The sequence below is a fragment of the Oncorhynchus keta genome, chromosome 27, assembly GCF_023373465.1.
Source record: "Oncorhynchus keta strain PuntledgeMale-10-30-2019 chromosome 27, Oket_V2, whole genome shotgun sequence".
Taxonomy (NCBI): Eukaryota; Metazoa; Chordata; class Actinopteri; order Salmoniformes; family Salmonidae; genus Oncorhynchus; species Oncorhynchus keta.
The window spans coordinates 4,952,897-4,966,908 of NC_068447.1; the positions used below are offsets into that span (position 1 = coordinate 4,952,897).

General features: G+C 48.7%; 1 protein-coding gene and 1 long non-coding RNA gene across 2 annotated transcripts in view; both read left to right on the forward strand.

Annotated features, from left to right (window-relative positions):
• ccm2l (CCM2 like scaffold protein) overlaps window positions 1–14,012 on the forward strand; it is a 127,553-nt gene that overhangs the window by 31,857 nt on the left and 81,684 nt on the right. Inside the window, 2 exon segments of the mRNA XM_052482624.1 lie at window positions 10,763–10,826; window positions 13,356–13,509. Of these exon segments, the coding sequence (XP_052338584.1) occupies window positions 10,763–10,826; window positions 13,356–13,509 (218 nt within the window).
• LOC127912369 (uncharacterized) lies at window positions 9,689–10,441 on the forward strand. The gene is made up of 3 exons (XR_008082085.1): window positions 9,689–10,222; window positions 10,271–10,313; window positions 10,405–10,441. It is a non-coding gene; the product is annotated as an uncharacterized LOC127912369 (long non-coding RNA).

The window sequence follows — 14,012 nt, forward strand, 5'->3', positions numbered from 1 at the left end:
GAGGGGGTTGAGGGCTGTTCTTACCACGAGGGGTTGAGGGCTGTTCTTACCACGAGGGGTTGAGGGCTGTTCTTACCACGAGGGGGTTAAGGGCTGTTCTTACCACGAGGGGTTAAGGGCTGTTTTTACCACGAGGGGTGTGGTATATGGCAAATATACCACAGTTAAGGGCTGTTCTTACCACGAGGGGTTAAGGGCTGTTCTTACCACGAGGGGGTTAAGGGCTGTTTTTACCACGGGGGTTAAGGGCTGTTTTTACCACGGGGGTGTGGTATATGGCCAATAGACCACGGTTAAGGGCTGTTCTTACCACGAGGGGGTTAAGGGATGTTCTTACCACGAGGGGTTAGGGGCTGTTTTTACCACGAGGGGTTAAGGGCTGTTCTTACCACGAGGGGTTAAGGGCTGTTCTTACCACGAGGGGGTGTGGTATATGGCCAATAGACCACGGTTAAGGGCTGTTCTTACCACGAGGGGGTTGAGGGCTGTTCTTACCACGAGGGGGTTAAGGGATGTTCTTACCACGAGGGGGTTAAGGGCTGTTCTTACCACGAGGGGGTTAAGGGCTGTTCTTACCACGAGGGGGTGTGGTAGTATATGGCCAATAGTCCACGGTTTAAGGGCTGTTCTTACCACGAGGGGGTTAAGGGCTGTTCTTACCACGAGGGGGTTAAGGGCTGTTCTTACCACAAGGGGGTTAAGCTCTGTTCTTACCACGAGGGGGTTAAGGGCTGTTCTTACCACGAGGGGGTTGAGGGCTGTTCTTACCACGAGGGGGTTAAGGGCTGTTCTTACCACGAGGGGGTTAAGGGCTGTTCTTACCACGAGGGGGTTGAGGGCTGTTCTTACCACGAGGGGGTTAAGGGCTGTTTTTACCACGAGGGGGTTAAGGGCTGTTCTTACCACGAGGGGGTTAAGGGCTGTTCTTACCACGAGGGGGTGTGGTATATGGCCAATAGACCATGGTTAAGGGCTGTTCTTACCACGAGGGGGTTAAGGGCTGTTCTTACCACGAGGGGGTTAAGGGCTGTTCTTACCATGAGGGGTTAAGGGCTGTTTTTACCACGAGGGGGTTAAGGGCTGTTCTTACCACGAGGGGGTTAAGGGCTGTTCTTACCACGAGGGGGTTAAGGGCTGTTCTTACCACGAGGGGGTTAAGGGCTGTTCTTACCACGAGGGGGTGTGGTATATGGCCAATAGACCATGGTTAAGGGCTGTTCTTACCACGAGGGGTTAAGGGCTGTTATTACCACGAGGGGTTTAAGGGCTGTTACATTTACATTTACATTTAAGTCATTTAGCAGACGCTCTTATCCAGAGCGACTTACAAATTGGTGCATACACCTTATGACATCCAGTGGAACAGCCACTTGCATCTAAATCTTTTTTTTTTTTTTTGGGGGAGAAGGGGGGTGAGAAGGATTACTTACCCTTACTTACCCCTATCCTAGGTATTCCTTGAAGAGGTGGGGTTTCAGGTGTCTCCGGAAGGTGGTGATTGACTCCGCTGTCCTGGCGTCGTGAGGGGTTTGTTCCACCATTGGGGGCCAGAGCAGCGAACAGTTTTGACTGGGCTGAGCGGGAACTGTACTTCCTCAGTGGTAGGGAGGCGAGCAGGCCAGAGGTGGATGAACGCAGTGCCCTTGTTTGGGTGTAGGGCCTGATCAGAGCCTGGAGGTACTGAGGTGCCGTTCCCTCACAGCTCCGTAGGCGAGCACCATGGTCTTGTAGCGGATGCGAGCTTCAACTGGAGGCCAGTGGAGAGAGCGGAGGAGCGGGGTGACGTGAGAGAACTTGGGAAGGTTGAACACCAGACGGGCTGCGGCGTTCTGGATGAGTTGTAGGGGTTTAATGGCACAGGCAGGGAGCCCAGCCAACAGCGAGTTGCAGTAATCAAGACGGGAGATGACAAGTGCCTGGATTAGGACCTGCGCCGCTTCCTGTGTGAGGCAGGGTCGTACTCTGCGGATGTTGTAGAGCATGAACCTACAGGAACGGGACACCGCCTTGATGTTAGTTGAGAACGTCAGGGTGTTGTCCAGGATCACGCCAAGGTTCTTAGCGCTCTGGGAGGAGGACATAATGGAGTTGTCAACCGTGATGGCGAGATCATGGAACGGGCAGTCCTTCCCCGGGAGGAAGAGGAGCTCCGTCTTGCTGAGGTTCAGCTTGAGGTGGTGATCCGTCATCCACACTGATATGTCTGCCAGACATGCAGAGATGCGATTCGCCACCTGGTCATCAGAAGGGGGAAAGGAGAAGATTAATTGTGTGTCGTCTGCATAGCAATGATAGGAGAGACCATGTGAGGTTATGACAGAGCCAAGTGACTTGGTGTATAGCGAGAATAAGAGAGGGCCTAGAACAGAGCCCTGGGGACACCAGTGGTGAGAGCGCGTGGTGAGGAGACAGATTCTCGCCACGCCACCTGGTAGGAGCGACCTGTCAGGTAGGACGCAACCAAGCGTGGGCCGCGCCGGAGATGCCCAACTCGGAGAGGGTGGAGAGGAGGATCTGATGGTTCACAGTATCGAAGGCAGCCGATAAGTCTAGAAGGATGAGAGCAGAGAGAGAGAGTTAGCTTTAGCAGTGCGGGAGCGCCTCCGTGATACAGAGAAGAGCAGTCTCAGTTGAATGACTAGTCTTGAAACCTGACTGATTTGGATCAAGAAGGTCATTCTGAGAGAGATAGCGGTAGAGCTGGCCAAGGACGGCACGCTCAAGAGTTTTGGAGAGAAAAGAGAGAAGGGATACTGGTCTGTAGTTGTTGACATTGGAGGGATCGAGTGTAGGTTTTTCAGAAGGGGTGCAACTCTCGCTCTCTTGAAGACGGGAGGGACGTAGCCAGCGGTCAGGGATGAGTTGATGAGCGAGGTGAGGTAAGGGAGAAGGTCTCCGGAAATGGTCTGGAGAAGAGAGGAGGGGATAGGGTCAAGCGGGCAGGTTGTTGGGCGGCCGGCCGTCACAAGACGCGAGATTTCATCTGGAGAGAGAGGGGAGAAAGAGGTCAGAGCATAGGGTAGGGCAGTGTGAGCAGAACCAGCGGTGTCGTTTGACTTAGCAAACGAGGATCGGATGTCATCGACCTTCTTTTCAAAATGGTTGACGAAGTCATCTGCAGAGAGGGAGGAGGGGGAGGATTCAGGAGGGAGGAGAAGGTGGCAAAGAGCTTCCTAGGGTTAGAGGCAGATGCTTGGAATTTAGAATGGTAGAAAGTGGCTTTAGCAGCAGAGACAGAGGAGGAAAATGTAGAGAGGAGGGAGTGAAAGGATGCCAGGTCCGCAGGGAGGCAAGTTTTCCTCCATTTCCGCTCGGCTGCCCGGAGCCCTGTTCTGTGAGCTCGCAATGAGTCGTCGAGCCACGGAGCGGGAGGGGAGGACCGAGCCGGCCTGGAGGATAGGGGACATAGAGAGTCAAAGGATGCAGTAAGGGGAGGAGAGGAGGGTTGAGGAGGCAGAATCAGGAGATAGGTTGGAGAAAGTTTGAGCAGAGGGAAGAGATGATAGGATGGAAGAGGAGAGAGTAGCGGGGAGAGAGAGCGAAGGTTGGGACGGCGCGATACCATCCGAGTAGGGGCAGTGTGGGAAGTGTTGATGAGAGCGAGAGGGAAAAGGATACAAGGTAGTGGTCGGAGACTTGGAGGGGAGTTGCAATGAGGTTAGTGGAAGAACAGGGCTCCGGGCAGCCGAGCGGAAATGGAGGAAAACTCGCCTCCCTGCGGACCTGGCATCCTTTCACTCCCTCCTCTCTACATTTTCCTCCTCTGTCTCTGCTGCTAAAGCCACTTTCTACCATTCTAAGTTCCAAGCATCTGCCTCTAACCCTAGGAAGCTCTTTGCCACCTTCTCCTCCCTCCTGAATCCTCCCCCCTCCCTCCTCCCTCTCTGCAGATGACTTCGTCAACCATTTTGAAAAGAAGGTCGATGACATCCGATCCTCGTTTGCTAAGTCAAACGACACCGCTGGTTCTGCTCACACTGCCCTACCCTATGCTCTGACCTCTTTCTCCCCTCTCTCTCCAGATGAAATCTCGCGTCTTGTGACGGCCGGCCGCCCAACAACCTGCCCGCTTGACCCTATCCCCTCCTCTCTTCTCCAGACCATTTCCGGAGACCTTCTCCCTTACCTCACCTCGCTCATCAACTCATCCCTGACCGCTGGCTACGTCCCTCCCGTCTTCAAGAGAGCGAGAGTTGCACCCCTTCTGAAAAACCTACACTCGATCCCTCCGATGTCAACAACTACAGACCAGTATCCCTTCTCTCTTTTCTCTCCAAAACTCTTGAGCGTGCCGTCCTTGGCCAGCTCTACCGCTATCTCTCTCAGAATGACCTTCTTGATCCAAATCAGTCAGGTTTCAAGACTAGTCATTCAACTGAGACTGCTCTTCTCTGTATCACGGAGGCGCTCCGCACTGCTAAAGCTAACTCTCTCCTCTGCTCTCATCCTTCTAGACCTATCGGCTGCCTTCGATACTGTGAACCATCAGATCCTCCTCTCCACCCTCTCCGAGTTGGGCATCTCCGGCGCGGCCCACGCTTGATTGCGTCCTACCTGACAGGTCGCTCCTACCAGGTGGCGTGGCGAGAATCTGTCTCCTCACCACGCGCTCTCACCACTGGTGTCCCCAGGGCTCTGTTCTAGGCCCTCTCTTATTCTCGCTATACACCAAGTCACTGGGCTCTGTCATAACCTCACATGGTCTCTCCTATCATTGCTATGCAGACGACACACAATTAATCTTCTCCTTTCCCCTTCTGATGACCAGGTGGCGAATCGCATCTCTGCATGTCTGGCAGACATATCAGTGTGGATGACGGATCACCACCTCAAGCTGAACCTCAGCAAGACGGAGCTCCTCTTCCTCCCGGGGAAGGACTGCCCGTTCCATGATCTCGCCATCACGGTTGACAACTCCATTGTGTCCTCCTCCCAGAGCGCTAAGAACCTTGGCGTGATCCTGGACAACACCCTGACGTTCTCAACTAACATCAAGGCGGTGTCCCGTTCCTGTAGGTTCATGCTCTACAACATCCGCAGAGTACGACCCTGCCTCACACAGGAAGCGGCGCAGGTCCTAATCCAGGCACTTGTCATCTCCCGTCTTGATTACTGCAACTCGCTGTTGGCTGGGCTCCCTGCCTGTGCCATTAAACCCTACAACTCATCCAGAACGCCGCAGCCCGTCTGGTGTTCAACCTTCCCAAGTTCTCTCACGTCACCCCGCTCCTCCGCTCTCTCCACTGGCTTCCAGTTGAAGCTCGCATCCGCTACAAGACCATGGTGCTCGCCACGGAGCTGTGAGGGGAACGGCACCTCAGTACCTCCAGGCTCTGATCAGGCCCTACACCCAAACAAGGGCACTGCGTTCATCCACCTCTGGCCTGCTCGCCTCCCTACCACTGAGGAAGTACAGTTCCCGCTCAGCCCAGTCAAAACTGTTCGCTGCTCTGGCCCCCAATGGTGGAACAAACTCCCTCACGACGCCAGGACAGCGGAGTCAATCACCACCTTCCGGAGACACCTGAAACCCCACCTCTTCAAGGAATACCTAGGATAGGGTAAGTAAGGGTAGGTAATCCTTCTCCCCCAACAAGATTTAGATGCAAGTGGCTGTTCCACTGGTTGTCATAAGGTGTATGCACCAATTTGTAAGTCGCTCTGGATAAGAGCGTCTGCTAAATGACTTAAATGTAATGTAAATGTAGTAAAGATGAGGTCAAGCGTATTGCCTGCCTTGTGAGTAGGGGGAAGGTGAGAGGGTGAGGTCAAAAGAGGAGAGGAGTGGAAAGAAGGAGGCAGAGAGGAATGAGTCAAAGGTAGACGTGGGGAGGTTAAAGTCGCCCAGAACTGTGAGAGGTGAGCCGTCCTCAGGAAAGCATGTTCTTACCATGAGGGGTTAAGGGCTGTTTTTACCACGAGGGGGTTAAGGGCTGTTCTTACCACGAGGGGGTTAAGGGCTGTTCTTACCACGAGGGGGTTAAGGGCTGTTCTTACCACGAGGGGGTATGGTATATGGCCAATAGACCATGGTTAAGGGCTGTTCTTACCGCGAGGGGGTTAAGGGCTGTTCTTACCACGAGGGTGTGTGGTGTATGGCCAATAGACCACGGCTGAGGTGCCTTATTGCTATTATAAACTGGGTTACCAACATAATTAGAGCAGTAGAAAATCCATGTTTCGTCATACCCGTGGTATACGGTCTAATATACACCCTAATCAGCATTCAGGGCTCGAACCACCCAGTTTAGAAATGAGAAATACAACCCTCTCAACTGGTACACAGTCATAAGTCATCATTCATGCAGGACAGTATACACACAACCTCCTCATAGCTTATAATTTCATCTCGGGAAAAATGTTGTCTTCGACCGCAGAGCTATTTTAACAGCACTATGTTGGTTCGTTTCGTGGTTTCAAACCACTGAGTTCATTCACATCCTTCATCAAGAATAGGGGCAACATGTCATTAATAATGTAATCAGTTCAGAAACACAGACTTAGATAACACATCCATAATCAATGGTACATAGACATTCATTCAGAAGTACACAAGCCTTAGTGTAGACAGACACACTGCCTTAATGTAGACAGACATACTGCCTTAATGTAGACAGACACACTGCCTTAATGTAGACAGACATACTGCCTTAATGTAGACAGACACACTGCCTTAATGTAGACAGACACACTGCCTTAATGTAGACAGACACACTGCCTTAATGTAGACAGACATACTGCCTTAATGTAGACAGACACACTGCCTTAATGTAGACAGACATACTGCCTTAATGTAGACAGACACACTGCCTTAATGTAGACAGACACACTGCCTTAATGTAGACAGACATACTGCCTTAATGTAGACAGACACACTGCCTTAATGTAGACAGACACACTGCCTTAATGTAGACAGACACACTGCCTTAATGTAGACAGACACACTGCCTTAATGTAGACAGACACACTGCCTTAATGTAGACAGACACACTGCCTTAATGTAGACAGACACACTGCCTTAATGTAGACAGACATACTGCCTTAATGTAGACAGACACACTGCCTTAATGTAGACAGACACACTGCCTTAATGTAGACAGACACACTGCCTTAATGTAGACAGACACACTGCCTTAATGTAGACAGACGCACTGCCTTAATGTAGACACTGCCTTAATGTAGACACTGCCTTAATGTAGACAGACACACTGCCTTAATGTAGACACACTGCCTTAATGTAGACAGACACACTGCCTTAATGTAGACAGACATACTGCCTTAATGTAGACAGACACACTGCCTTAATGTAGACAGACACACTGCCTTAATGTAGACAGACACACTGCCTTAATGTAGACAGACACACTGCCTTAATGTAGACAGACACACTGCCTTAATGTAGACAGACACACTGCCTTAATGTAGACAGACACACTGCCTTAATGTAGACAGACACACTGCCTTAATGTAGACAGACACACTGCCTTAATGTAGACAGACACACTGCCTTAATGTAGACAGACATACTGCCTTAATGTAGACATACACACTGCCTTAATGTAGACAGACATACTGCCTTAATGTAGACAGACACACTGCCTTAATGTAGACAGACACACTGCCTTAATGTAGACAGACACACTGCCTTAATGTAGACAGACACACTGCCTTAATGTAGACAGACATACTGCCTTAATGTAGACAGACACACTGCCTTAATGTAGACAGACACACTGCCTTAATGTAGACAGACACACTGCCTTAATGTAGACAGACACACTGCCTTAATGTAGACACACTGCCTTAATGTAGACACTGCCTTAATGTAGACACTGCCTTAATGTAGACAGACACACTGCCTTAATGTAGACACTGCCTTAATGTCGACAGACACACTGCCTTAATGTAGACAGACACACTGCCTTAATGTAGACAGACACACTGCCTTAATGTAGACAGACACACTGCCTTAATGTAGACAGACACACTGCCTTAATGTAGACAGACACACTGCCTTAATGTAGACAGACATACTGCCTTAATGTAGACAGACACACTGCCTTAATGTAGACAGACACACTGCCTTAATGTAGACAGACACACTGCCTTAATGTAGACAGACACACTGCCTTAATGTAGACAGACACACTGCCTTAATGTAGACACACTGCCTTAATGTAGACAGACATACTGCCTTAATGTAGACAGACACACTGCCTTAATGTAGACAGACACACTGCCTTAATGTAGACAGACACACTGCCTTAATGTAGACAGACACACTGCCTTAATGTAGACAGACACACTGCCTTAATGTAGACAGACACACTGCCTTAATGTAGACAGACATACTGCCTTAATGTAGACAGACATACTGCCTTAATGTAGACAGACATACTGCCTTAATGTAGACAGACACACTGCCTTAATGTAGACAGACACACTGCCTTAATGTAGACAGACATACTGCCTTAATGTAGACAGACACACTGCCTTAATGTAGACAGACACACTGCCTTAATGTAGACAGACACACTGCCTTAATGTAGACAGACACACTGCCTTAATGTAGACAGACACACTGCCTTAATGTAGACAGACACACTGCCTTAATGTAGACAGACACACTGCCTTAATGTAGACAGACATACTGCCTTAATGTAGACAGACACACTGCCTTAATGTAGACAGACATACTGCCTTAATGTAGACAGACACACTGCCTTAATGTAGACAGACACACTGCCTTAATGTAGACAGACACACTGCCTTAATGTAGACAGACACACTGCCTTAATGTAGACAGACACACTGCCTTAATGTAGACACTGCCTTAATGTAGACAGACACACTGCCTTAATGTAGACAGACATACTGCCTTAATGTAGACAGACACACTGCCTTAATGTAGATAGACACACTGCCTTAATGTAGACAGACACACATTGTACTGTACACATGGAATAGTTCTGAAATACTGGACTGTCAAACATCGGGGGACAATAGGGCAGAGAGAGGTAAGTTGAGCCATTTTTTACATTCATTAAGTGTGTGTTAATTTCATGTTTAATTTCACACGTTTCAAGATTCGAGAGAGAGAGGGCCAGCCCTGACCAGAACAAGATGTACGAAGCATTTTCTGAGGGTTTTTATTAAGTACTGAAAGGAGAGGGATGTAGATGGCGTTTCTTTCTCTGAATCTGCATCCCGAATTGTGCCTTATGGCCTACACAGTGCACTATGTTTGACTAGACCAGGTGTACTACATAGAGACTACATAGAGGGCCCTGGTGTACTACATAGAGACTACATAGAGGGCCCTGATGTATTACATAGAGGGCAGGGCCCTGGTGTACTACATAGAGACTACATAGAGGGCCCTGGTGTACTACATAGAGACTACATAGAGGGCCCTGATGTACTACATAGAGACTACATAGAGGGCCCTGGTGTACTACATAGAGACTACATAGAGGGCCCTGGTGTACTACATAGAGACTACATAGAGGGCCCTGGTGTACTACATAGAGGGCCCTGGTGTACTACATAGAGACTACATAGAGGGCCCTGGTGTACTACATAGAGACTACATAGAGGGCCCTGATGTACTACATAGAGGGCCCTGGTGTACTACATAGAGACTACATAGAGGGCCCTGGTGTACTACATAGAGGGCCCTGGTGTACTACATAGAGAAGAGGCTGGCGTTTGGGATAGGCAGGGTATTTGATGATGAACAGTGATGTTGTGTTCTTCTCCCAGGTGGCAGGGTATTTGTGTTGTGTTCTTCTCCCAGGTGGCAGGGTATTTGATGATGAACAGTGATGTTCTTCTCCCAGGTGGCAGGGTATTTGATGATGAACAGTGATGTTCTTCTCCCAGGTGACAGGGTATTTGATGATGAACAGTGATGTTCTTCTCCCAGGTGGCAGGGTATTTGATGATGAACAGTGATGTTCTTCTCCCAGGTGGCAGGGTATTTGATGATGAACAGTGTTGTTCTTCTCCCAGGTGACAGGGTATTTGATGATGAACAGTGTTGTTGTGTTCTTCTCCCAGGTGACAGGGTATTTGTGTTGTGTTCTTCTCCCAGGTGGCAGGGTATTTGATGATGAACAGTGATGTTCTTCTCCCAGGTGACAGGGTATTTGATGATGAACAGTGATGTTCTTCTCCCAGGTGGCAGGGTATTTGATGATGAACAGTGATGTTCTTCTCCCAGGTGGCAGGGTATTTGATGATGAACAGTGTTGTTGTGTTCTTCTCCCAGGTGGCAGGGTATTTGATGATGAACAGTGTTGTTCTTCTCCCAGGTGACAGGGTATTTGATGATGAACAGTGTTGTTGTGTTCTTCTCCCAGGTGACAGGGTATTTGATGTTGAACAGTGTTGTTCTTCTCCCAGGTGGCAGGGTATTTGATGATGAACAGTGTTGTTCTTCTCCCAGGTGACAGGGTATTTGTGTTGTGTTCTTCTCCCAGGTGACAGGGTATTTGTGTTGTGTTCTTCTCCCAGGTGACAGGGTATTTGTGTTGTGTTCTTCTCCCAGGTGACAGGGTATTTGTGTTGTGTTCTTCTCCCAGGTGACAGGGTATTTGTGTTGTGTTCTTCTCCCAGGTGGCAGGGTATTTGTGTTGTGTTCTTCTCCCAGGTGGCAGGGTATTTGATGCTGAACAGTGTTGTTCTTCTCCCAGGTGACAGGGTATTTGTGTTGTGTTCTTCTCCCAGGTGACAGGGTATTTGTGTTGTGTTCTTCTCCCAGGTGACAGCTGTCTGACTGACATGACCTACAGCTACGACGCTGACTTCAGCCTCTGCAGCTCTTAGTGAGTAACACACACACACACACACACACACACACACACACACACACACACACACACACACACACACACACACACACACACACACACACACACACACACACACACACACACACACATAGACACACACAGACACACACAAAGACACACACACACACACACACACATACACACACACACACACACACATAGACACACACACACACACACATAGACACACACACACACATAGACACACACACACACACATAGACACACACACACACACACACATAGACACACACACACACACATAGACACACACACACACACATAGACACACACACACACACATAGACACACACACACACACAGACACACATACACACACATAGACACACACACACACACACACATAGACACACACACACACACACATAGACACACACACACACACATAGACACACACACACACACACATAGACACACACACACACACACATAGACACACACACACACACATAGACACACACACACACACACATAGACACACACACACACACATAGACACACACACACACACATAGACACACACACACACACATAGACACACACACACACACATAGACACACACACACACACATAGACACACACACACACAGGGACAGTGTCTAGTCAGTGATACAGGGACAGTGTCTAGTCAGTGATACAGGGACAGTGTCTAGTCAGTGATACAGTGTCTAGTCAGTGATACAGGGACAGTGTCTAGTCAGTGATACAGTGTCTAGTCAGTGATACAGGGACAGTGTCTAGTCAGTGATACAGGGACAGTGTCTAGTCAGTGATACAGGGACAGTGTCTAGTCAGTGATACAGTGTCTAGTCAGTGATACAGTGTCTAGTCAGTGATACAGTGTCTAGTCAGTGATACAGGGACAGTGTCTAGTCAGTGATACAGAGTCAGTGATACAGTGTCTAGTCAGTGATACAGGGACAGGAGACAGTGTCTAGTCAGTGATACAGTGTCTAGTCAGTGATACAGGGACAGTGTCTAGTCAGTGATACAGGGACAGGAGACAGTGTCTAGTCAGTGATACAGGGACAGGAGACAGTGTCTAGTCAGTGATACAGTGTCTAGTCAGTGTTACAGGGACAGTGTCTAGTCAGTGATACAGGGACAGTGTCTAGTCAGTGATACAGTGTCTAGTCAGTGATACAGTGTCTAGTCAGTGATACAGTGTCTAGTCAGTGATACAGGGACAGTGTCTAGTCAGTGTTACAGTGTCTAGTCAGTGATACAGTGTCTAGTCAGTGATACAGTGTCTAGTCAGTGATACAGGGACAGTGTCTAGTCAGTGTTACAGTGTCTAGTCAGTGATACAGTGTCTAGTCAGTGATACAGTGTCTAGTCAGTGATACAGTGTCTAGTCAGTGATACAGTGTCTAGTCAGTGATACAGTGTCTAGTCAGTGATACAGTGTCTAGTCAGTGATACAGTGTCTAGTCAGTGATACAGTGTCTAGTCAGTGTTACAGGGACAGTGTCTAGTCAGTGATACAGGGACAGGAGACAGTGTCTAGTCAGTGATACAGTGTCTAGTCAGTGATACAGTGTCTAGTCAGTGATACAGTGTCTAGTCAGTGATACAGTGTCTAGTCAGTGATACAGTGTCTAGTCAGTGATACAGTGTCTAGTCAGTGATACAGTGTCTAGTCAGTGATACAGTGTCTAGTCAGTGATACAGTGTCTAGTCAGTGATACAGGGACAGTGTCTAGTCAGTGTTACAGGGACAGTGTCTAGTCAGTGATACAGTGTCTAGTCAGTGATACAGTGTCTAGTCAGTGATACAGTGTCTAGTCAGTGTTACAGGGACAGTGTCTAGTCAGTGATACAGTGTCTAGTCAGTGTTACAGGGACAGTGTCTAGTCAGTGATACAGTGTCTAGTCAGTGTTACAGGGACAGTGTCTAGTCAGTGATACAGTGTCTAGTCAGTGTTACAGGGACAGTGTCTAGTCAGTGATACAGTGTCTAGTCAGTGTTACAGTGTCTAGTCAGTGGTACAGTGTCTAGTCAGTGATACAGTGTCTAGTCAGTGATACAGTGTCTAGTCAGTGATACAGTGTCTAGTCAGTGATACAGGGACAGTGTCTAGTCAGTGATACAGTGTCTAGTCAGTGATACAGGGACAGTGTCTAGTCAGTGATACAGTGTCTAGTCAGTGATACAGTGTCTAGTCAGTGATACAGTGTCTAGTCAGTGATACAGTGTCTAGTCAGTGATACAGTGTCTAGTCAGTGATACAGGGACAGTGTCTAGTCAGTGATACAGGGACAGTGTCTAGTCAGTGATACAGTGTCTAGTCAGTGATACAGTGTCTAGTCAGTGATACAGTGTCTAGTCAGTGATACAGTGTCTAGTCAGTGATACAGTGTCTAGTCAGTGTTACAGGGACAGTGTCTAGTCAGTGATAGGGCAGAGATGCCTTTATGAGTTCTCCATGTGTTTCAATGTAATTCACCCGGTCGTTTCTTTCCTGTGCATTCTCCCATAGTGATGGATCCCAGGAGGCCTTTGACCTGTACTACAGTGAGAGCTACAGTGAGAGCTCGTCTCTGTCCCTACAGGGCTCACATCACAGCCCGGCATCGCTGCATAGTGACGGAGGAGACCAGGGTCTGCAGCTCATGCAGGAGTACATGATCACCGTAAGACTACATACATGATCAGTCATTGGACAGTTTTTTTTTTTTTAGGTACACCACCTTCCCCATTCAGGAAAATGGTTCGCTCCTACAGATAGTGAGTCACGTGGCCGTGGCTATATGAAGCAGGCAGACGGGCATCGAGGCATTCAGTTACTGTTCTATTTGAACGGTTAGAATGGGCTAAACGAATTACCTTAACCACTTTTAGCGTGTTATGGTCGTCTGGGCCAAACGAGTGACTTTAAGAGTTATGGTATGATCGTCGGTACCAGACACACCAGCTCTAGTATCTTAAAAACCGTCTGGGCTTCCGGTGCTTTTCACACACGACAGTGTCTAGGGATTTACCCAGAACGGCGCGACAAACAAACTAACATCCAATCAGCTGCAAGTCCTGTGGGTCGAAAACAAGTCGTTGATGAGAGGTCGAAGGTGAATGGCAAGAAAACAGGCGGGCCGCAAACAGACAAATAACGGGTCAGTGCAGCAGTGGTGTGCAGAAC